The 23,993-nt window shown below is 34.6% G+C and overlaps 3 protein-coding genes across 12 annotated transcripts; all 3 read right to left on the minus strand.

Annotated features, from left to right (window-relative positions):
• Positions 1-511: 511 nt before the first annotated feature.
• Positions 512-5,959, minus strand: LOC132294791 (ureide permease 1-like). Of its 5 annotated transcripts, none has more exons than XM_059792775.1 (8): positions 5,634-5,959; positions 4,185-4,478; positions 2,737-2,875; positions 2,443-2,617; positions 2,165-2,208; positions 1,955-2,055; positions 1,221-1,595; positions 512-1,067 (listed from the first exon to the last, which is right to left on the minus strand). In XM_059792775.1, the coding sequence occupies exons 2-8, from the start codon at positions 4,410-4,412 to the stop codon at positions 915-917; spliced, it is 1,215 nt and encodes a 404-aa protein (XP_059648758.1). In that variant the 5' UTR covers positions 4,413-4,478; positions 5,634-5,959; the 3' UTR covers positions 512-914. The 5 variants fall into 5 exon arrangements, with proteins under 5 accessions (XP_059648758.1, XP_059648757.1, XP_059648761.1 ...); XM_059792774.1 differs by lacking the exon at positions 5,634-5,959 and adding an exon at positions 5,495-5,620; XM_059792778.1 differs by lacking the exon at positions 5,634-5,959 and adding an exon at positions 5,362-5,478.
• A 4,190-nt stretch (positions 5,960-10,149) lies between these two features.
• LOC132294792 (uncharacterized) lies at positions 10,150-18,147 on the minus strand. 6 transcript variants are annotated; one of them, XM_059792782.1, is made up of 10 exons: positions 17,880-18,147; positions 16,214-16,334; positions 16,062-16,129; positions 15,886-15,945; positions 15,605-15,763; positions 14,310-14,456; positions 11,013-11,227; positions 10,781-10,889; positions 10,613-10,701; positions 10,150-10,479 (listed from the first exon to the last, which is right to left on the minus strand). In XM_059792782.1, exons 1-9 carry the CDS (start codon positions 18,027-18,029, stop codon positions 10,621-10,623), a joined length of 1,110 nt encoding a protein of 369 aa, XP_059648765.1. In that variant the 5' UTR covers positions 18,030-18,147; the 3' UTR covers positions 10,150-10,479; positions 10,613-10,620. The 6 variants fall into 6 exon arrangements, with proteins under 6 accessions (XP_059648765.1, XP_059648766.1, XP_059648762.1 ...); XM_059792783.1 differs by having other exon boundaries at positions 10,150-10,495; XM_059792779.1 differs by having other exon boundaries at positions 10,583-10,701.
• A 446-nt stretch (positions 18,148-18,593) lies between these two features.
• On the minus strand, positions 18,594-19,213 carry LOC132286802 (squamosa promoter-binding-like protein 6). The gene has a single exon (XM_059789194.1). It carries the CDS (start codon positions 19,165-19,167, stop codon positions 18,604-18,606), a length of 564 nt encoding a protein of 187 aa, XP_059645177.1. The 5' UTR covers positions 19,168-19,213; the 3' UTR covers positions 18,594-18,603.
• Between the last annotated feature and the right edge of the window lie 4,780 nt (positions 19,214-23,993).

Below are 23,993 nucleotides of genomic sequence, written 5' to 3' on the forward strand. Positions count from 1 at the left end.
ACTATATTAACTAAGCCCTTTGCAGTAATTCCGGTGACAACTTTATTTCCTACATATCTATCAAAAAACTATATTAACTAAGCCCTTGGCACTAATTCCGGTGACAACTTTATTTCCGACCTATCTAACAAAAAATTATCTTCCTTGAAACCCCAATTTGAATCCACCTATGGCTCTTACGGTATCACTTCATTTCAGTCATGAACATTTTTAATCATTGAGTAATGCAATGACAACATTTTTTTCTCATTGCTGCTCTTTGTTCCCTTATGTATGACAGAGCAAGTTTCTCCTTAATTTTCTTGTTCCAAGTCCTAGCTTGTCTATGACATCCAAAACAAAAATGTGGTGAGAGTTTTGATGCATCCACAAAATCATATTGTGGAAGCAAATAACCAAGTCAGAGTTCACGACGGCGATTTCTGCATTGTCCTGTGTCATCAACCCTGAAAGTTACTGTTTTGCTAGTATTTTATACAAACCATGCACTTCTAAAGCATTAAAACTACAGTTCCAGATAAAGCAGTTTTTGCTTGCTTGGAATATGAAAGAGTAATCAATATTTTACAACATAATTAATGTATGTTCTCCATTTTCTTTATTTGTCCACTGTATTCCCAAACAATCAAATAGAACTTTGAAGTAAATGCCATGTGTGAAGAAGAAACAAGATTCATGATCTTCACCACAACACAAATCAGAATGGCACGTAAGAAATTCACATCTATTTCCATTCAGAATATCTTCCTCTCTTTTTTTTTATTTTCACTGACAAATGATTGGATTCAACACGCGGTATCTCTTGACTAAGCTATATATTTGATGAATTATATAACATGTTTGGATCTTCCATCTGCAAATTCTGTCATATATCGCTGCCTTATACAACACGCTTGGATCTTTCACCTGCATTATTAGTCTCGATGCCCTGATGAAGCCATAAGAACACCAACAGCCACAATAAACATTGACAACATGCCTACGAGCAATATATATGTTCTTCTTGACGATTTCCTGTACTCTCCAAACAGAAGTATGCCCCAAAAGGTGCTCACAAGCGGAAGTGCCTAATTGTACCAAACAAAGTTTAAACGGTTAAGCAAAAGGACTTCACACACACACAAACACCAATTTCACAATTAGAGAGTGCAAGTCAAAATGTCCTTGAAATAGGGTTTTTCTCCGAAGATTGATATAGGAATGTAAAATGTCAAACTAACCTGAACAGCATCAGCTGCTGCGTATCCTGCAGCTTGACCTCCCATGAATTGGAGACCATTTCCGAACCCACAGAGAAGTCCGGCCAATAAGGCCCAGCCTCGGCCATTCCAGTCCATCACATAAGCCCTTAATGATGATCTAGGCAAGTTCAATACGGGGTGATACAGGAAGGTGACATTTAGAATGATGGCGAGCACAAAACAAGAGACCGAGAAATAGAAAAATGCAGTGTAGACACTTAAGTGAGGAACACCCTCTTTCAAAGTCTTCCACTGGTCATTTGTTGCCAGGTTGAATGCTGGTGAGAATAGAGAGAAGCAAGCCCCGGCAAAAAAAGTTATGACCAATCCAATTACAGTGCTCTTGCCAAAAACCTGCAAGCAGAGTCATACCAATTGTGACTACTATATACACAGTCATTTACATACAAAAATTAAATTTCATTTACATACATATATGATATAGCAGCATAAATCTCAACACATACAAGAATACGTGTTTGAATGTACTCCTTACCAACACTACTTATTCCGTGTGTGCTTCTATGGACAAAACATCCACAGAGAAACGCGAAATGCTGTTCATAACATAATGTGTGATAGTGTTGGTGAACTCGGCCATTCTGTACAAACAGCTGGCTTATGCAGTCTATTACATTCATATAAATGCACGTAAGAAATTTATAAACAAAAATAACACGAATTCTAGAGTAAAACTAATCATGCATGTCAACCTTGATTGCTCTTCTGTTCTCTAGCTGTATAAGAAAGTCTGCAGTCCCAGCTTTTGGCTTCTCTGAACTGCCACTTCCATTCTCCAAATCACTTGTTCCAACTGTGGATGTCCAACATTGAAAGAAAACGGAAAACATATATATCAAATCAAATTATGAAATGGAAGTAACCACAAAGACATGAAATTCGAATTCGAGAAAGTTTCTCACTTGTGTTTGTATTTTTTTCTTTTGACCCAGTGATATCCACAGCTCTGTCAAAAGTACATTTTGGTGGTAACGTCAGTGCTTTTAGATCAATGTTGAATAAAGAAGTGGAATACAAAATTTTTAGCTAGACAAGTTAATTAAGCCAGGTACAAGGATAAGCCAAGAACAAGCATTGCCAAACACATTAAAGACTTATTTTCAAACCATCACAAAAAAAATAAATAAATAAATAAATAAATAAAAAAGAAAAAAATAGGGTTTTTGATAGAAAAGTGTACCCCGCCCCAGGTTTGTAGTCCTTCGACACACTGTTAAGCTTTTCTTTATTATCAGCTGCATTAGATGTGTGAACAGCAGAGCCAAGACACACTGCGACCAAGAAGCATGCAACACCAGAGAAGAGAATCTCGGCTTTGTTGATTTTGTTATCTAAGAAGTAATTCAAGGTTGTGCCTGTTACAACAAGGACAAGTCTACATGTCAAATTCCACATAAACCTCGTACAATGTATTTAGAAAGGTAATATTTCCAAGAAATTAAGTTCAATTAACCCATAAAGGAGAATATCATACCTATGACAACAGTTATGCTTGAAGTGACCACCTCAGTCACTGATAAACCGACGAAAGCCCAAGCATATTGCGTGGCCAGGTTTCCAAGGCTGAGGACTATACCACCGGCCATTGCAAACAAAACAGAGGGCCAATTGTCCTGCATCAAACACCCTAAAAGTTCAAAAACCAGTTACAAATTGAATATCGTGCAGATAATTTATACTATATATTTGAAATGAAAAATGCATGGTATTTGGTTGGGATGATAGACTCAAAATAGCAAGAACCATGAGCTTCTTGCAGGTGAAACTAGTTAAACAAGACACATAGCATCAAACCAAACCACGAAAGCCAATTCAACCACCCTAAGCATGTGTCCATCTAACAGTGCAACAAAATCTCAGATCCAAACAGCAAGTGAAATTCCCTGATGCCACAAGAACCTTGGAAGGTGTCTCATTTTCGACAACCATGAATTATGCCTACTCCCAGCACTCACACCTGTAATGTTGAACAATATCCTAGGGTCGATAAGGTACCGTGCACATAGCTTTATCTGCCAAAATTTTATTACGAACAAAGCTACTGCTCTATTGTGCAAGAATAATGTCACTGAGATGATATCAACAAGGTTAAAAAATATATATATATATATATAGCTGAATTCTGATGTGCCCTAAAACAAATTGTTCTCATACTTGCATGGCATCTTCTAAATGAAGCTATATATATGCTGCAGAACAACTATTATGTACTTCTGAATCGTGTAGTCTGCAGGACTCATAGTTCCATAGGAACAAAATTGAAAACTCATCCAAAGAATAACAAGTAATTAACTGTTACAACTCTAAAATTAGTCTTTAGGAATCACCTAACGCCACGTGCTTCCCCTTTCAACTGTAAAAAATCTTTTAGGAAAAATATAGCCAATTCGAGTGCATATCAAAAGAGTCGTTCCCCATCCAGGAGCTACTTTACCATATTCCGAATTCAATAATTTCAATAGACTCCCCACAACAGTTCATCAACTAGCGGTATGTTACAGAATCCATAGCCATTATATTTGTTTTCTTTCCTATTTCAATATTTAAGATGGTCATACGTAATTCATTCAAGTTGTGGTATGGCCTTTGCTCTTTATAATAATTGGAGAAATGAAATTCACAGCATCATTTAAAGCCCTATGCTAACAAAGACAATGGCACTTCCTTAAAGGGAAAAGTTAAACAACATTTAGTCATATCCCGAGGTTTCAAATAGAACAAATATAGACCTGCAATCAAGTGAAAAAGATTACAAAATGGTTGATATCACAAATCTAAAACTGAAAATGCAGTAAGAAAATTTAAATGACATACCAATATCATTACATATATCAAGCTAGATCATTCAACTGATAGAAAAAAGCCTGTTTTATGCTACTTAAAAATACCGGACAACCCCCAAAGATTATAAAGGATGCTCACCTGAGCAAGCTGAGTTAGAAAATTTGGCGTGCCCTTGCCAATCTCACCAAGTGTGAAAGCAATCAGTATTGCGGCCAAGAGATTGGTCATTGTGTAATCAAGGTAAGTGTGCTGAGGAAGACGACCCCGTCTTTCTAGGAGAGTCATAATAGCAGGCCATGTGCCCAAGAATAAGAGGGCAAGCAGCATACATGCTATGGCACCTCCTTTGCTCTCCACCACATACATCTTCAACCCACCAAACACACTCCCCTCAGTTGGAAGACTTATTAATGGAGAGAAACCAGAGAAATCCTAACAAAGAAACAAAAAACCAATCTCAATTAGAATCTTTTTGTTGGCTATTTTATCAAAGCATAATGCCATATCCACAAACTTGAGAGGCCAATATTGGACTTGGAATAGGAGTAGTACAATGTATTGATAATTTTACTTACTAAAGGAAATTTGAAACAAAAGAGACACCCAAGTCAGAAACCACTATAATAAAAATCAAAACAAAGAAAATAACCAAATTTTATTTAGATTCTTTTAATGGCCATTTTATCATATATATACAAACTTGGGAGGCCAAGAACAAGAGAGCCACCAAATCAAAAGCCACTAAAATTCAAATCCTAACATTGAAAAGAACCAATTTCAATTAGATTCTTTTGTTGCCCATTTTTATGTAGCATATATACAAACTTGGGAGGCCAATATTGGACTTGGAATAATAGTACTACAATGTTGTAATGTAATTTTTCTTGGTAAAGAAATTTAAGGAAATTTGAAATAAAAGAGGCACCCAAATCAGAAACCACTAAAACTGACAAAGAAAACAACCAATTTTGGTTAAATTCTTTTGTTGGCCATTTTGTATAGCATATATACAAACTTGGGAGGCCAATATTGGACCTCTAATAAGAGTAGAGTACTATGTATGTAATGATAGTTTTACTTACTAAAGAAAATCTGAAACAAAAGGCACCCAAAATCAGAAACCACTAAAACTCAAAAGGTCTAATCAGTTGCCTTGAGAAACTGTAGATATTATGATACATAACCAAATTGAATGAAAAGAAGCACACAAACATAACCAGAACATGAGAGAGAGAGAGAGAGAGTATACAAAGCCAGATCAAAGTCATAGGTATGATATTCAAGAAAGCAAGAAAAACAAAAACCAGAAAAATACAAGTCAAATTAAAACTGGCTGGCATGTGAGAGAGTAAATTGAGTCAATGAATCACATCCCATAAGGCCATAACATATCCACTCATTAAAATCATAAATATGGGAACGCATTAAAAATCAGCCCACCCACTCACCATCACAGAGAAATTCCAGGCAAAAAAATTTTAATAAAAATCATATAATATTGATAGATTCAAGAACCAACTGTCTGTGTGTGTGTGTGTGTGTGTGTGTGTGTGTGAGAGAGAGAGAGAGAGAGAGAGGGGTACCTACCAATAAAGAGAGATATGGTGAAACAAGCAACTATTTGGGAGAACCCAATTGGGTCATAATCATGAAAAATGATCCCACATGACAACCACAGGATCTCGATGGAATCTTGAAAATATGGTAGTTTTTAAGGTAGTTAAGACTTGCAGATGCAGTGACAGTTGGGAAATTTACAAACGCAATGTCAAAAATTTGCAGAGAGATGGCATTGGTTGAGGGCGTTGATTCAGGATTCGTCGGTTTTATTTAAGTAACTGCATATATATATACATGAAGAAATGTATATATATTATATACACTTCTTCATGAAAATTGTTTTTCCCTGTATTGCAGATTTTTTGAATCCAATCATTTTTCAACTTTATATATTTTTCGTTTTATTACCCCAACTTTCAATTGCACGTTCCTTGTTTTGTGTAGACTTTTGGCCGGGTTCATCACTGGTCAAAGGAATCGCGACAAAAATGGTGTCACATTAAGAAAAAGTGGCCCAAGTGTGTATCACTCTCCACTCATACCCTTTTTGGTTTTTGCCTTGCTAAAACAATCAACCAAAGACTTTGTCACCTTTGAAAGAGAGCTAGATATTAAGTTTTTATAGATGGTTATGAATGTGTGAGTGTATTTTTTTTTGTTAATAAAAAAAATTTAAATAAAATAAATAATTTATATATTAAAATGAAATTATTTTCGTATAGGTCTTTGGTGTATTTGGATTGTGAAACAATTTTATTGGACAGAATTTAGATTATAATATATTCTTTTAATGAATAAAATTGAAATTGTATTTCAATTAGATGGAATTTCAAATCCTTGTAGTTTGGTAGTACTTCCTCAACTTTAAGTTTTCTCACCTTTTAAAGTAGAAGGTCAAGTGTTAAAGTTCTCGTAAAGGTGTAAGGGTAAATGTAGGTGTAATTTAGCTTACGGTGACATCATGTAGATCTTTCAAAGAAAAATGAACCAATCATACATTATGTATTTATAGTATCACGAAGAAAGTATTATATGGTTCCAATATCGGCCTATCACCGATTGACACGGACGCATAATTGGAATAAAGTCGGAGCGTATTTCTAGTATCATGAAGAAAGTATTATATGGTCCTAGTCTCATCCAATTACCAATGGACACGCAAGCAAAAGCTAAATAAATCCAGAGGAATTATTAATGGCCATGGACCATGGACACTTGGTGGACCAATTTAATTTATAATACAAAGAAATCTAAACAATGCATGGATTCAACTGGTCCACCAAGTGTTAAATGGTTCTAGAGCATCTAATAAATTTTCATAAAGATGACATAAAACTTGTAAATTTGTTTATATGTTAATCAATGATGGTCCGCACTATGTAATAATTTCTCTTAAAAAGAAAATAATATGACTAGTTACTAGGTAACAAATTATCAAAGGTATTAATGTTGCGTTTGGTGTACGGGAATAAAATGGAATGGAATACCCATTGCAACCATTTCTTTGTTAGGTATGCAATTTAAAGTGGAAATGGCCATTCCATTGGAATGAAAATTCATTCCACTACTAAACCTATGGAATAACCATTCCATTCCCAATTAAATTTTTTTAAAAATAAATTTCCCAAAAAACCTTTATGTTTCCAGTCCAAAACCACATCTACCTTGCACCATAACCACTTTTGCCTTTTACCACCACCACCACAACTGCCACCGACTTTCACTACCACCCACCGCTTTCCACCACCACCACCCCCACTGACTTTCACCACCAACACCGCCTTCCTTTGCCGCAACCGCCGCAACGTCATCACCGCCATCCCATTTCACCACAGCCACTACTTTCCACCACCAACACTGCCGCCATCGCCTTTCTCCATTGCCGCCACTTTTCACCGCCCTCGCCATCGCCGCTGTCTTCCACCATCACCGCCTTCCACTACCACCGCCACCGCCACCACCATCATCACCTTTCACCACCACCATCGCAACTACCTTCCACCACCACCACTATTGCCACCGCTTTCCACCACCATCTCCTTTCACCACCAGCGTCACCGCATTTCACCACTACCGCTTTCCATCTCCACCACCATGCACTAGCGACATTGGCACCATTTATTTTTAAAAAAATTGTAAAATAATGTCATTTTGTTAATTTAATATGTTTATTATTAAAAGGGATATTTTGGAGAACTCAATTTAAACCAAACAATAGAATGGTTATTATTATTCCATTCTTACACATTTCATATTTACAACCAAATAATAGAATAAGGATGATCATAATAAGAATGATCATTCCATTCCATTCTCATTCTCATTCCATCCCCACTTACATTCCATTTCTACTTGCATTCCATTTCATTCATACACACCAAATACTGCATAAAAGATATTCTGTTTATATGAGCTTCTGAATGATTTTACAGTGAAGTGAACATTTTATAGGGAATTTATTTTAGTTTCCTCTATTTGCTATTATTAATTTTTTTGTAAGTTACATGAAGGAAATTTAAATCTTTTTAATTGAATACTTTGGCATAATTACCCTCAAGTTTGTTGTCACTACAATAATGCATTTTTTACTCGAGTGTGGTGACCGTTTCTATTTTTATCACGTTCTATCGTCGCTATAAATTAATTAGTAGCTAAGAATATTTTATGACCTTATTAGCCTTTTTGCTCTAATTCCATCCCAAACCCACCATCATCCATTGATTCACTTGCTATAACGTGGAGAACTTGTTTGTTTTAGTGAATTTTTAATTATATAGTATAGCGTAATTATGACGTTATTAAGCAAACGTGGTATTACTAATAAATTAAATATCGTCATCCAGACATATAGAACTGATTATATATTTTTTAAATTTAAATACATGTATTAGATGTCTCCCACACCACATCTAGAGCACCAATCGAACTATATAGTTGCGTTAGCTGGTTAGATATTCTCCAAGCACATTACTTGCTTACGCAATCGTACCTTTGACCAATTTTTCAAAAGATAACGTGAAAGCTAGTGAAAGAAAAAGCAAATAAATCATGAAAGAGATATGATGGTGTTTGTTCTTCAATTTGCTATATATTGCATGTCATCTAGATGTGATAGAGAATACTCATGACTTTATATTTTTGTGTCATGCATTTCGCTTTAACATCATGGAGTCCATAATTTCACTGCTGGCCTGTCCATGTTAATTGTTACATGCCTAGACGATATATATATATACATATATATATATAGGTAATTACATACCTTATCCACCACTTCTCTCCACAGTCCACATCATTCCTGGACTGAAAAACGTGTTTTTAAATATTTTTATGTCAACTATGATATAATATATAAACAACGGTCTCGCCAAGACGTTGCTTATTTTTTTCATTTGGGAAAAGTACAAAAACTTATGATTGAATTTGTAAATAATCCGCGTATCCAGAAATGCCATGTTAGTCGTATCAATAACGTGCATCTTATTGTATTGTACAAGGTAAAGTGTAAAAAAAAACCCTAAAAATATTACCCTTTTGTAAATAACTCCTTGAATTATAAATTGCTCCCTTAAACGATTAATTTGTTGTAATTAAGGACAAATTTATCATAAAAGATTATATTAGCTTTTCACATTAAAACCCGTTTGGGATTGTTAGAATACTGAAAGCTCTTTTAACTATAGAGCTGTTTCAAAATTGCTGTTAGTAAAAATCATGTCATGTGTTTGATAATACATTTTATAAAACACTTTTGTACTTGAAGCACGTATAAATTCGTTTGATAACAATATTTTTTAAAGCACTTTTATTCTTAATTTACTAAAAACTAATTTGATTCGACTCTGTTTATCGGTTTCAGTTAATTTTTTTTTTTATTTTAATTTAGATGGGGCGAAGTTTAAAAATAAAAAATAAATAAAATTAAAATATATTTGAAAAGAAAGAAAATTAAAATATATTTGAAAAAGGAAATTTGACCTTTTTAAAAAAAAATTTAAAGAACAAAAGAAGAAGGAAAGGAAACACGTTAGAACTTCACTTGATTTAAGTTTAAGATATGATATACATATATAAATATATATTATATAACATATTAACGGTTCGGTCCTGACTGGTCCGGTCCAACACGACCCTAAATCAGGACCGGACCGAAAAATTATGGTTCCATAATTTTGGATCCAGGACCAGACCAAACCGTTATACAACTAGCACAAACCGCCCAATTCAGTACGGTCCAATCCGATTTTTCGGTTTGCCGGATTTTTTTAACACCCCTAACCAAAAATCCTTAAAATCCAATGAAACCAAAACCCCCGAACCACAGTTTCGAGTTCCACAGCAGCCCATCAGTGCAAAGCAATGACAAATACAATGTATCTGTTCCATAATATAAAAGCAGGAACTCCATAAGTAATTTTTATAAAATATTGTATATATTTAGAAGTAGCTTTCATATAATATTTTTTGCCACATACCAAAACATAATATTTCTGTGCCATTAGGTAGAAAACACACACACACAGGCGATGTTCTGAACTTACAATGCAAAAGAACAGTTCTGATAGTTCTGATATAATTTTGACTTTGTTCAGTGAACTTTTACTATAAAATTCTTTCATATATATACAAAGAAAATTTCTGCAAAGCGAGTATGTAAAACAACTCCATATGAACAAGGTGTTGATGTAGGCCTCACTGAGTATCAAGTATCGAAATTCATTCCAGATAAAGAACAAATTGAACTAAAAGCATATAAGAAATGCGCAAGACTAGTGCACTTATTTCACACAAAAAGCTTCAAACACTAGTGGCCAAAGAACTCGTCGCCACCCAATAACGCTGTTGTGCCACGGTTGTCGCCAGAACGTATTTCCTGAGTCATGCATAAACTGTAAACTACATATAAATGAAAAAAATAATAATTTGATGCCAACAAGAAATCAGCAAGAAAGGGGTAGCTTTTCTCACTTTTATACCTGTATTATCGCATCACAACAATGACTGACCTTTGAACCTAAACTTCCAAAGTACCCTTCCGAACCATGTCTTGGAAAAAGTTTCCGAGCAGCCTCTGATCAAGAATCATATTGGGTAACTGCAAAACAAATCTAGTACGTTCAAAACCGCAATATATATAAAGATATATCAGTGAGGGATAGAGAAATAGTCTTAACCTTGTTTCCAAAAAATATTTTGGTGTTGTTAGTAATCGCTTCAATGAATTTGAGCTCCAAAAACTGTGATGTAAGCTTCAATTTGTTTGCTTCAGCTTCCTTCATTGACCTGTAAATGAAGGAGGCAATTTCATTAGTCATTTCATGACATCAAATCTTTAGGGAATTAATAAACAAACAAATATTGTGTGTTTGTGTCTGTCTATATAAAGGCAAGGCAAAATTTACTCACTGATAGAAACTGGCATCTGCCAAGCTCTTTTCACGAGCTCTGTACATTTCATTTGCAATTTCCTCTTGCCTCCTCGCACTGTCTTTCTCCGCCAACTTTTGTTCCATCTGGATCATGCTAACTTGAGCATGCTTCTGTGCTTCACTTATAGCTATCTTCTTCTGAGTCTCTGCCTCTTTCTCAGCTACTCGCTGTTTCTCTATTGCAATCAAGACCTGCAGAGACATCCATTACCACAGAAATCAGAGTAATTTATTGTTGAACGGCCAACTCTACCACCTTCTCTCTATCTCTCAGCCCAACCCTAAGTCACATAATGTGGGAACGCAAGCAAGACCGAGAGTGAGAGCGAGAGCGCAAAAGCGGCAAAGTCTAAAATTAGTTGAGAGTGGGAGCGTCTTGAGAGCGCATGTATATAATATATTTTACGTCATATATATATACATATATATATAAAAAAATTTTATTTTAAATTCAAGTGATGTTAAAAATTATAAAATGCCCACATAAAAGGTCAGACCCACCCATCTACGCCTGTTAGAACTTATAAATGGCCCAGACCCACCTATCTATCCCAGCCCAACACCATAACAGTTTCATACTTTGGAAAAAAAATAAAACTCAGCCCATTACCATTTTAAAAGACCCAAGCCCATATTCTATTAAGTATAATCCTACTCTTTTTGCAATTGAATCATCAAGATCAGCAGCCAAGTTACCAGCGGCGGAGCTCTGTATGCCAAGAAGTTATCTCGATGGGCAAAATCACAACCTACAGCAGCATCACGAAAGATTCATTGTCCATTGAAGGAGATCTCATCGGAAGATTAGGCTTCATATTTGGAGATAGAAGTGACTATAGCTAGTGCTTTTTTATTTCATCTTCTGATCTGCGAACACACATATATAGATGCATATATCTCTTCAATCTTAATCTTCTCTCTTTTTATTTACAAAAACAAAAAATAAATCCGAACGACCATACATGCCATGTCTTCCGGTGAGTCAACATGTATTTAGGCAAAAGACCGAATTCTAAAAGTGAGTTCGCAAATTCGAAAATTGAGTTCGCAAACTCAAAAACCTGAATTCACGAATTTGGGGCAAATCCGCTCCCAAAACGTCGATCCGCGTGTGGAGCGCTGGAGCGGCAGTCCTCCACGCGAATCGTGTGACTTTGGCCCAACCAGAGCACCAAATGTTTGGGAATAAAAAAACAAATGAAATAGTAAGATGAACATCCAAATTCATTTGAACCATTCAAACTCGAATCCCAACAGCAAAGTTCTCCTGCCCAAACACCAAATCTCTGGATTTCTGGTATTAACGGAAATCAAAACCCACTACTAATACCTCTAACACAGACATTAACCAACCTAATCAAGACCCGGCCCCATTAACCACTCACACACTAAGCTTGTCCCCAACCACCCAACGAGTTTCACCTTGAACCCCCCTACTGCTCCTAACCCTAACAACAGCCCACCCAACGTTTTGGCCAGTGAAATGGGGGTAACCTGACAATCAATTGGTAACTCATGGCCCTCATCTCCCAAGGAGATGGTATATGGTAGTCCAATACCTGCCGCTGAATTGAATGACGTTTGATTTTTTCAAACCAACATCTTTTTTCTTTTTTTTTTGTTTTCATTGGAAAGAAACGCACTCACACGCACTTTGTTGTCCCTATGGGGACTTGAACCCTCGACCTTCTACTTTGGAAGGTGAGGAAGTACCACTAGGCTACAAAGCCCTTGGTTCAAACCAACATCTATTGTTTGCAAAATGTAGAGTGCCAAGGATCTTGTTCCAACTCTTGCTGATGACAATGGATTCTACCTATCCCGGTTTGCTACGCCCTTGGATGGTCACACGTCGTCATATAATCTTGAGGCAATGGCACCCTAACATGGAATGGAGTAGCTTTGTCCCAATTTAGGTCAAACCATTCAAACCTTCCGCTTGAATTTTGGACTGCTAGAGGGTTGAGCTACTCAGCGAGTGTGCCGTTGTTCATCCGTCCCGTGAACAGAGAATCACAAGCATGTAAGCTTTGTGTGCATGTGTATCGAGGTTGATGCAGCTGGTTTGATGATAGATTCCTTTCAATTAAGGGGTGAAAGCTATGTTACGGTTAAGGTTGAATACCGAAATAAACCCTTACTGTACAATTCATGTAAGGGATTCAACCATGCTACAGGGAGCTGTAACAGAGTTGTTCAAGAGTGAGTTCCAAGGAATAACCATCCCACTACTAAAAGGTCTCACTTCGAGAGTGGAAGCTGGTTCGAAGGAAATCACCTTCATTAGCTTCTCATGAGAAACGGTTTACTACTCAAAATTCATGTAATGACATGCAAGCTGGACCGTCAAAGCTAGCATCTTCATTGTGTCAACCTGGAAATAAAGTTACTGACTTGTCCAAGGGAAATCAGTTTTCAGATCTGTTTGAAGAAGAAACTGAGGAAGGAAATTAGTTTGAACCTAAGCATGAAGGCCTTGATGATCAAAGAAATAATAACCAGAAAGGGTGGTCCGATTGTCGAAGGATTTTACGTGAGGCTTTGGCATTCGAAGAAGCAAAAGAAGAGCAAGAAAAGGTAAGCTTCTTCCATGCAAACTCTGAATGGTTTTAGGGGTATGCTTATAGTCTCTAGATTATCAAATCGACTCAATTTGCAGCTTGGGATGTCTGGGGGTTAAACAACCCCTCTAGACAGATTTAAGATAGAAAGCTCATTAGACAATTTAATCTCCCTGTTGTTGCTCTTATTAAAACAAAGGTTTCTCATCCTAGACTAGATATAGTCCATAATTCTCCAGCCCTCTTTTGGAACCTTATGCATAACTACTCTCACTTAGATCTAGAGAGAATCTGGCTACTGTGGAACCTGAAAAGATTGTTATTCGCAAACTCTCTGAGAATAGACAAGCCATGCATTGTTTCGTCTAAATTTTCGAGTCCAAGGCAGACTTTAGTACTTCCATTATTATGGTGCTAACAGTGCAGTGGAGAGGAAGAATCTTCGGATGGACATTGTTCAGCAAGCTGGGAGTATTCAAGGCCCATGGGTGCTGCTTGATGATTTAAACACTATCAAATACCCAGGAGAAGGAAATGGTTGTCGAAGATATAGGTTCTCGGTAACCACTGACAAGAATCATTTTTACACATTCAATTTTCTTTTAAAGTAGGTTCTATTTTACATTTTTTCCCCACCCCAACATTGTTCAGTGGAAAACGAATACAGGAGAAAGTATAGATCCTTAGATATCAGAAAAGAAAAAGGAAAGTACCTTTGTGCGTTCCTCTTCCATTTGTTCAAAATTCCGTCTTATACTTTCTGGGATACTAGGTTTCGTGACACGCACACTCAAAATTTCAATACCTGGAGCATAACGTGTGCAATCAGACTGGAGAGCATCTTTCATTTTTTCATCAATCTGAAAATATTCAAGTGACTTTATCAGCTAATCGATATCTAAAGATTCACATAAGATACTAGCTAATTCAATCATGAATGGCCACAAGTTATGTGCATAATTTTTATTATCAGAATCAGCCACGATGACGAGAAAATACATATCAAAAGATACTTCTAATATCTCAACACTAAAATCATTAACTACTACTTTGTCAATGGAAATCACTAAGCTGCGTTTGGTTAGATGGAAATAAGCAAGAAAAGAAAAAAAATAGAAAATGAAGAGAAAGTGAAGTGAATGACAAGAAAAGTAATTTTCTAGCATACATTTGGTTAGCATGAAAATTTATTCAAAGTAGGAAAATATTAGTTAGTTAGTTTGGATGGTAATGAAAGTAAAAAGAAAGTGATTATACATACCAAAACTATCCTTATGATTTCAAATGTTAAAAAAAAAAAAAAAAAATTGTGTTTAATTATATTCATTTTTGGTAAAGAAATAGTAAAATGATGGATTATTAAATTTAATAATATATTTGTTTAATATTTATTTCTATTATTTATATTTAAAATAAGGCTGCATAATATTTTTTTTTAGGTAGAACTAATTATTAGTTTAAGAGAAAGGAAACTAAAAAAAAAAAAAATTGATTATATGTTTTTTTTCCCGGTAAAAATATATATTGTTGTTGCCAAGTATATTATTATCAAATATTAGATCAGACAAATATTGACAAAAAAAAGGGGGTTAGATAAGCCTCCCATCTATATAGTAGTTTATGGTCACTAACACAAAGAAACCCAATAAAAAATAAAGAAAGAAACCACGAAACAAGTTGCCTCTTTTTTGGGGCAAGTTGTTTTGCACGATTAAATTTTTGGATAAAATAGGAATATTGAATAAAAAGGAACTCCTTTCACGTGAAAATATTATTTTTGCGTGTTTTAGGCAGGAAAAGTTTTAGGGGAAAATAGGCAAGTGCGAGAAACTAAAGTTTCTTGTATGTTTCTCTTTCATTCTATCCAAACTCCAAAAAAAAAAAATTAAAAATTTCTCTTTCCTTTTTTTTATAGTGCAATCACATTGTGGGACCAGGAATCTTCAGCATATTGGAAAACATGCTGTCATCTATGGTTATAAATGTAAAGTTTAGTTTAGTTTGTTGCCTGATCAAACATGTCTATGTAAACTTGCTGAAGGGAATGAGCACTGCAGAACTGATTGATCTCATGATGGATCTTGTCATAGATCCACGTGTTGTCATACTGTACACCATAGTCGCGCAGTGTTTCATACACATAGTCCTTATGAAGACGGTTAACTACCTGAAAGAAGCATTTAAATCCAAACATTTAAAATAAATTTTAAAAAACAAAAACAAAAAACTCATACAAGAATGATGATGCAGTTGTATTGTCAAATAGAGAACATTATCTCAAAGTTGTACCTCTATCTTCTCAAAATTGATCATAACACCCCCCTTTGTGCCACATGGAATATCCCTTACCTGCATATATCATGGAGCACAGATTACAGCAATTGTCCATGAGATCTATTATTCAACAATTATAATGACACTATATAATCCTTCGTCTTCAAAACTTGGAATAAGATAAATCTTACAAGATCAGTCTGAAGGGTCACTTGAATGGGCTCAAAATGGGTGATCATAGGCAATTTCAGATGAAAACCTAGAAAAAAAACAGGCAGTCTATAAGTTATATGCAAGCAAATATAGAATGAAATGTAAGCAAAAAAGATCACAATGACCAGACCTGGATCTGTAACTGTCTTTAGGAGGGCACCTCCTCTCCAATACACCCCAATGTGACCTTCTGGAACTTGGTGTAAAATGGATATGCTATTCTGAAGTATTGATGATGACGGAATCAATATCTGTAAAATTATAATAGCATTCCATAAATTCCTTGTCTCAACTTAAAAACTAAGGACATTTTTCTAGACTTCTTGTATAAGAATTTACACATCTAAATGACAGCCTAGCCACCATATAATATGGAAGTCATCAAGTTATCAACATATCAAAAAAGCACTATTGTAGTACTACTCCTAAACATGACACCATTGTCATACAAGAGAGAATTGACCTATAGATGAACCTCAAGTCAACAAAAATATTAGGAAATTTGCCAGGCTTCATAATACTCAGGTTCCTTTTCTTTAAAGTTAAAAAATAAATAACTTGATAATAGCCACAACATTAAATATCTTCAATAAACTCAACAAATAATCCTTATCATAAACCCATGGGTAATAAGTTAATTTGAAAATAAAAGTTTAAGTACATGCTACAACATAAGGACGGGTTGTGGATAACTTGGTTTGTAAGAAATATAATTCAAATTTCTGGAGCTTCGCAGAATCAGTCCATGGTCTGGAAATACATCTTGGAAGTTAGAGAGCTTATGTTGGAAAATATGGAATTCCAAATAGGACTTATGAGATGGAAATACATTATAGGCTGTTCCTGGACCCATGGTGTAATCAGGAAACTTTAATTATGCACATATGAATACCACCGGGCAATGTTTGGCAAAAGAACACTATCATAAACCTAAATTTCTTATCAATTCCAAGATGCACACTTCTGATTGGAAAATCATCCCTCTAATAAGTGTTGAAAAACTTGATGTAAGTAATATGTTGATGACAATATAGCTTTTCAACTATAATTTTCTTAAATTTACCAATTCATTTTACATAAACCCTAAACACTATGACAAGTAGAAAAAGAACTGTAAAATCTTAAATTTAAAACCAGAAAAGGCTAACAAATACAGAAAAAAATATGTATATGTGATTACAAAGCAACTAGACCTTAATGAACGAAACTCTGAAATGTGACCAATTGATAAATCAGTATATTGACCAAAGTGTAGATATACAAACCGATAAATAAATAAATAAATATATATATATATAGACATGTTATGATATGAGGGGGAGAGAGAGAGTCACCATAGAGCAGATGGCAATGAAGGCAAGAACACTATCATTAAGGCAATGTTTGGCAAAAGAACACTATCATAAACCTAAATTTCTTATCGATTCCAAGACGCACACTACTGATCGGAAAATCATCCCTCTAATAAGTGCTGAAAAACTTAATTTAAGTAAGAAATCGATGACGATATAGCTTTGCAACTACAATTTTCGTAAATCTGCTAATTCGTTTAACATACCCTAAACAACAGACCAGTAGAAAAAGAACTATAAAATCGTAAATATAAATGAGAAAAATCCAGACAAATACAGAAAAATTATGTACATGTGATTACAAAGCAAGTAGACCTTAATGAACGAAACTCTGAAATGTGACAAATCGATAAATCATATATTGACCAAAGTATAGATTTACAAAACGATATATATATATAGATATGTTATGATCGGATTGATAAGAGAGAGAAATAAAGTCACCATAGAGCAGATGGCAATGAAGGGTAAGAACACAGAGAAAATGGGGCCAAAACCTCCTCCTCCTGGTGGTGGCGGCGGTGGGGGTGGTGGTCGAGGCTGTGGTGGCTGTGGAGGCGGTCTCTGCTGCTGCTGCTGCTGCTGTGTGTCCATGGCGTACTCTTTCTCTCTCTAGAATGTTGATTGCGCGCAGAGACTTCTTTTCGCTTTGTTGAAGCAACGAATCGAGAATGTGAGGAGACCACTTTACCTGCTCTCTTTTATGCATTAGAGATGATGACCATCACTTATATATATAGTAGTGTAGTATATATGCTTATTTATTTTTTTGGATGCAGTCCCCATTGAATATTATCTTAAAGTCCGCTCGGGTAATATTGAATATTATGGGGTGGCTGTTGTAATAAAAATAAATAAAAAATACTTTTATCAATAGTGGTGTCAACAAATTGTGTTCAGTAAAAAAATATGTGGGGTATTTGGTGGCACATTATAATAAATATTTTGTAATAATTTTTTGGGTAATTTACACAGACCTACTCTATGGTTTGCCATAATTACAGACGGTACCCTTCCTGTTCCGAAAGTTACGCGGACCTCCCTTATTTTTTAAAATATCCTACACGGACTTCCCTTATCTGTGACGAACTGTTAAATACACTAACGGAGCTGTTGAAATTACTGAAACACCCTCTCCTTGACATCTGAAATTACGAAACTACCCCTCTCAGTTATTGGGTAGATCTTTCTTACAACCCTGCACTTGGCAAATGGGAGTATGAGAACTTAAACCTATTGCTCTCGCCCTCTTCCCCGGCATAGATGACTCGGATGCAGAGACCATGGCAGTTGTCTTCACAAAATCAAGAACATGAGCATCTTTATGATCAGCAAACCTCCCCAGCTTCAAATCAATAAGCGATGAATCACGACTGTTCGATTCCATAACCGAGCTCGGTAGCTTCAAATTGGACTCCTCCTCCCCGGAAAATGCATTTGGTGTAGACCCAATTGGATTAACCATTCTTCCACCACCACTACCACTCCAAACATCCCCAATTGAGTGATTGGGCAACGATTTTCTCCTCATTTTTGAGAAACCCATTTTCACAAATCCCTGATTCTCAATGCCCTCTTGACCTGAGACTACTATATTGCTTCCATAGCTACATGGGGTTTTCAATTCCCAATCCATAAACTGTTTTTTACCTCTCAAAATCGCATCAGTACCTGAAATAGCTTCATCATATACAAAACCCTTTCCCTCAGAAACATAACTCCAAGACTCCATTAGAACACACAAACCCACCAAACTAAAAGCCCAAAAATCTATCCCTGTTCTATATTTCTACCCAACGACCACTTTGAATTGTAATTCCCAAAGCCTTTAATGAACTTATTACTTATCAGGGTATGCATAACCATTAAAGATTTACTCCATTAACAGTGTACAAAATCAAAAAAAATCCACCATCATATCTACTCTTTAAGTCCCAATAAAATTGTGTAATCTTCAATTTAAGAAAACCCAGTAACCATATGGACGAACAATGAGAGAAATGTGTGGAAACATGTAAATATAACCAAAAAAACCTCTCAAGAAACAAGTAGACATGCTCATGGTCAATGGGTATCCATTGAACTGGAAGCAGAGAAGCAAATAGAGGTAAAAAGGCACTGCAGTAATGAGTAAACAAGAAATTCAGTCACTCAAATAAGAAAATTTAAAGCTGCAAAAAAAGATGAGAGAGAGAGGGACTCATTCAAAGAGATTTATTAGTATTGGCGTTCCCAACTCCATGGAAGGGCTTCTTGTTGTTGTTGTTTGAGAGAGAGAGAGAGAGAGAGTAAGGGAGGAGAGAGAGAGTCCACCTGTTATATGTATATTTTTTAAATATATTATTAATTTAATTATATAGATAAGGGTATTTTAGGGATTTAAATAAAAATAGTGGCTAACGTCATCAATTTCTGTCATTGACTGGCGTTGACCGTAATGGAAGGGAGGTCCGTGTAGGATATTTTAAAAAATAAGGGAGATCTGCGTAATTTCCGGAACAGGAAGGGTGCCGCCTGTAATTATGGCAAACCATGTGGGAGGTTTGTGTAAATTACCCTAATTTTTTTAAAAATACTTATATTGCTAATTTTATAGCTTTTTTTTTAAACACTTCTATTGCTAATTTTACAATAATTATCTTTTAATATGATGTTATCATATTTGATAATAACAACTTAATCTCCATCTAGTTTGTCTATGCATAATAATTTTCCTACATGACAATTAGTGATACGCTATAAAATTTGTAACAGATGGGCGCTTGCCCATTTACCCAAAAGATCAAATTATTGGGTAGTACTGTAAACCCACCAATTTATACTGAATCACTTTCCCATCCAATTCCGATGTAGGACAAATGACTAGAGATGGCAAATTTTTCATCCCCGCCGGGGCCCCGCCCCGTTTATAGCGTGGATGAGGATCCTTTTATCTAAACGGGGATGGGAATGGGGGCAAATTATGAATCCCCACCGGGGCCGGATGCGGGGATGGGGTAAACCCGCGCCCGATTAAGTATGAAGTTACTAATATACCATTATATATAATAATTTATTACTAAATTAGATTTATTATATATATGAAAATAATAAAAAAAAATGTGTTTTTTTTAATTAAAAAAAAAAATTTGAGGGCCAAGGGGGGGGATGGGGATAAGGAGTCAGGAGGCGGGGGCGGGGGCGGGTGTGAGTATGGGGATGGTGGCAAAATTTTAGGCGGGGATAGGGGCGGAGATGAGGATTGAAAAATCATTGGGGATGGGGATGGAGAATGGAATCCCCAGCCCGTTGCCATCCTTACAAATGACCTTTGCTACATTCTCCCCCACCTAAAATCCCAACGCTTTCGTTGCAGCTCGGCCACTTTGCCTACCCGATGTGCTCATCCGGACGCCTTCCGAGCAAGGCACTTGGCGTGACACCGGATCAAGAATTGGGTCTGGCTCTGATACCAACTGTAACGGGTGGGTGCTTGCCCATTTACCCAAAAGCTCGAATTATTGGGTAGTGCTGCATACCCACACATTTATACCCAATTACTTTCTCATCCGATTCCGATGTAGGACAAATGACCCTTGTTACACAATCCCCGACTCAGTTACCTAGCAATAATTTATTTGGGAACAAGTGAATAAAATATCCCTAAAGTATATTTTGCATAGCACTTTTATTCCTATTTGAAAAAGTGTGAAAAAATACTCATAATCTTTTCACATTGTGCAAAAATACTCCATCTGACATAAATTAGTGTTGTAATACTCGTTTTACCCTTTTATTCTTCTGAAAATACCCAAGGGGATATATATGCTACTAATATCATAGAGTAGGGGTGTTATGTGCACCTTGTCTTATATATATATATATATTGAAACTTTTTTTTCTATATATATATCTAAATAATTTTTTTTTTTTTTTTTTTTTTGTAACTTTGAGAATTTCTAGAACAAGGATTTGATTTTTTTTGATATTCCAGTTTACTCTTTTCTATTAATTTATTTTTCTTTATTGTTATTATTTTTTTGGACCAACATGGTTAAACAAAAAAGAAAAAAGGAAAAATTCATAATATTAGTCTGCATTGATTTTCGGAGTTTGGAATTGATTTATTTTCTTTAGTTTGTACTTTATTTTCGTTTTTTATTTTTTATTTTAACTTTTCTTTTATACTTTTATTTATATTTTATATTTTTATCTTTACTTGTTCATTGTCGGCGTCCTTCAATAGTGTCATTTTCGGTCATTTTATAAATTTATTTATTTTTATATATTTTATAAAATGGTTTAGTAAGGGCAATTTAATCAACTTAGGGTTTAAATTTGTCAGAGGGACCTATTTGCATCAAATTGAAACTTTAAGAGTGTTTTTTTACACGTGAGGGACATCCTCCAATAGTGTATTTTTCAATCATTTTATAAAATTATTTATTTTTATATTTTTTTATAAAATGGTTCAGTAAGGATAATTTAGTCAACTTAGGCTTTAAATTTATCAGATGACCTATTTTGCACCAAATTAAAATTTTAGAGATATTCTTTTACACGTGAGGAATATGATATGCACTGTAGACATATTTCAAAGTTTTAAAACCCAATTTTCTTTCATATCCGTTTGACTGAGTCATCAACTTAATCTAACGAATGAAAATGCAAGGTGAGAGTGATGCTCACGTTTGTTCATAATAATAAAGTTTAATTGCACAACTTTTCTATAATACTCCTAATTTCTAATTATATTTTTGACCGACCTTAACTATATAAATATATAATAATTAAAAAAAATTCACTTATTTGGTCGTTAGTTTTCAAATTTTTATTAAATAATAAGATAAAATGATGTTATTGACTTTTTAAGAGAAATATGTTATTAAAGGTAATAAATTTATTTCACCTCCTAATCGGACGAAATTTTATTGAACTTGTTGCACTGTGCAAATGGTGCATTCAACCATTCATTAGTAATACACGCGTGTATACAACGGGCGCAATAAATTTTTTCCCCCATCCAACACAATACTAACAACAATGAGTAAAGTGCAATTTATTTGATACATAGTGAGTTAGTTGCCAAAAACATAATTCAAGGAGTTATAAAAATGCTCTCGAAGGACATAAATAGCGACTTGAACAATATGTTAAGACAGAATTGTAAATGTTTGAGGAATTGTGACAACCATTTGTTCGATTTTTTTTAACAAATAACAAACATACTCAGTATTATTAAATACAAACCTAACTTTTAGTAGTATTTTTTAATTCTAAAACCTTCATATAATTATTTGTCACAATGAGGATCAGTGTAAGCTCAAAATGAGATATTTTAATACCGTTATTACAACGAAAAAGACCCAAAGACTGACCAAATGAGTCAAAAGTCTTCTTTGGGCAAGTCGACCATGAAATTTATGGAGAAATTGTGAGAAGCTTGACATTATTTTCCTTATAGAATGACGCAGAAACGTTGTTGCTAGGAAGCCTACTTTTAGCCTTTTCTTTTGTGAAATTGCACCTTAAAGACGTATTGTTTAAATTTCGTACGTGAAATGAGCACCTTAAAGAATTATAAAAAAGTAAAAGTCTTAACTAAAAAGTATTTGTATAATTTGATTGTGTGTGTATATATATATATATATGAGTATATACATTGTACACGCACATATAATATTTTTAGACTTAAATAACGAAATAAAAGTGACCAATATTAAGCGAACTACAATATGACAAGAGTTTTTTATTTTTATTATTATTATTATTATTATTATTATTTGTATCATTTGCTTGTTCTTAGTTCTATATACTTCTAATCATTTTTATATAATATTAGATACATTTTGATAATTACTTCCAATAATAAATGTGTCAACAATTCAATGAATGAGAAAACACTTTGAGGATTGATAACACGATCCGGAGCATGATAACATCACTTCTTTAAAAGAATGGTATGATTTAGGTTCTGAATAATAATAAACTGTTATAATTTTTTTTTTTTTATATATAAAATTAAATAAAATTAACAAATTTAATTGTGTGACCTTATTATTAACGTGGACCATGTAATAAACTTCTACATCAACTTCTATAAACTTTCGCCAGAAAGGTTTAGCATAGAATGATGCCATAGAAAGGTTTTTGAGTCTTCCCCTTTCGAAAGTCTTGTTGATCCTCCACGGGAGAAAAATTGGATAAAGCAATTTCTTCCCTCTCAACAACCAAGTTCTATGTTATATCTCTACATTCATGTATGGTTGATATGGTTAAAATAAATAAATAAAAATAAATGTATTGTTGATAAGATTTACAGATGTGGAACTAATTTTTTACTATAAGTTACACCAAGTCAACATAGTATACGTTTGGTTCAATTCTTGAAAATAGTTTTTAAGAATATACAAAATAGTAAGTATTTTGGGAGTTTGATTTTTTCTTTCTTTCTCACAGTACTGATAATTAAGTAAAAAACAAGTATGATTTTAAAGAACTTGTATTTTGCATTTTCCTTGAAAACTATTTTATGTTTCCATTTTTCAAAAACTTTCCATTTAATTGAACAAACAAATC

This window comes from Cornus florida, unplaced genomic scaffold, assembly GCF_030987335.1.
Source record: "Cornus florida cultivar Cherokee Brave unplaced genomic scaffold, ASM3098733v1 CherokeeBrave_3.0.0_Hap2_Chr02, whole genome shotgun sequence".
NCBI classification, from domain to species: Eukaryota; Viridiplantae; Streptophyta; class Magnoliopsida; order Cornales; family Cornaceae; genus Cornus; species Cornus florida.

Bases quoted from the DNA above. Each gene is read 5' to 3' on its own strand.
- LOC132294791 (XM_059792774.1), bottom strand. The intron at 2,618-2,736 runs GTATGATATTCT...TTGTTGTAACAG, and splicing joins AAGCATAACTGTTGTCATAG to GCACAACCTTGAATTACTTC. The intron at 1,596-1,954 runs GTTGACATGCAT...CTCTGCTTGCAG, and splicing joins AGAACAGAAGAGCAATCAAG to GTTTTTGGCAAGAGCACTGT.
- LOC132286802 (XM_059789194.1), bottom strand. From the start codon at position 19,167: ATGGAGTCTTGGAGTTATGTTTCTGAGGGAAAGGGTTTTGTATATGAT.
- LOC132294792 (XM_059792782.1), bottom strand. From the start codon at position 18,029: ATGGACACACAGCAGCAGCAGCAGCAGCAGAGACCGCCTCCACAGCCA. The intron at 16,130-16,213 runs GTCTGGTCATTG...TTTTTTTTCTAG, and splicing joins AAAGACAGTTACAGATCCAG to GTTTTCATCTGAAATTGCCT. The intron at 15,946-16,061 runs GTAAGATTTATC...TGATATATGCAG, and splicing joins TGACCCTTCAGACTGATCTT to GTAAGGGATATTCCATGTGG.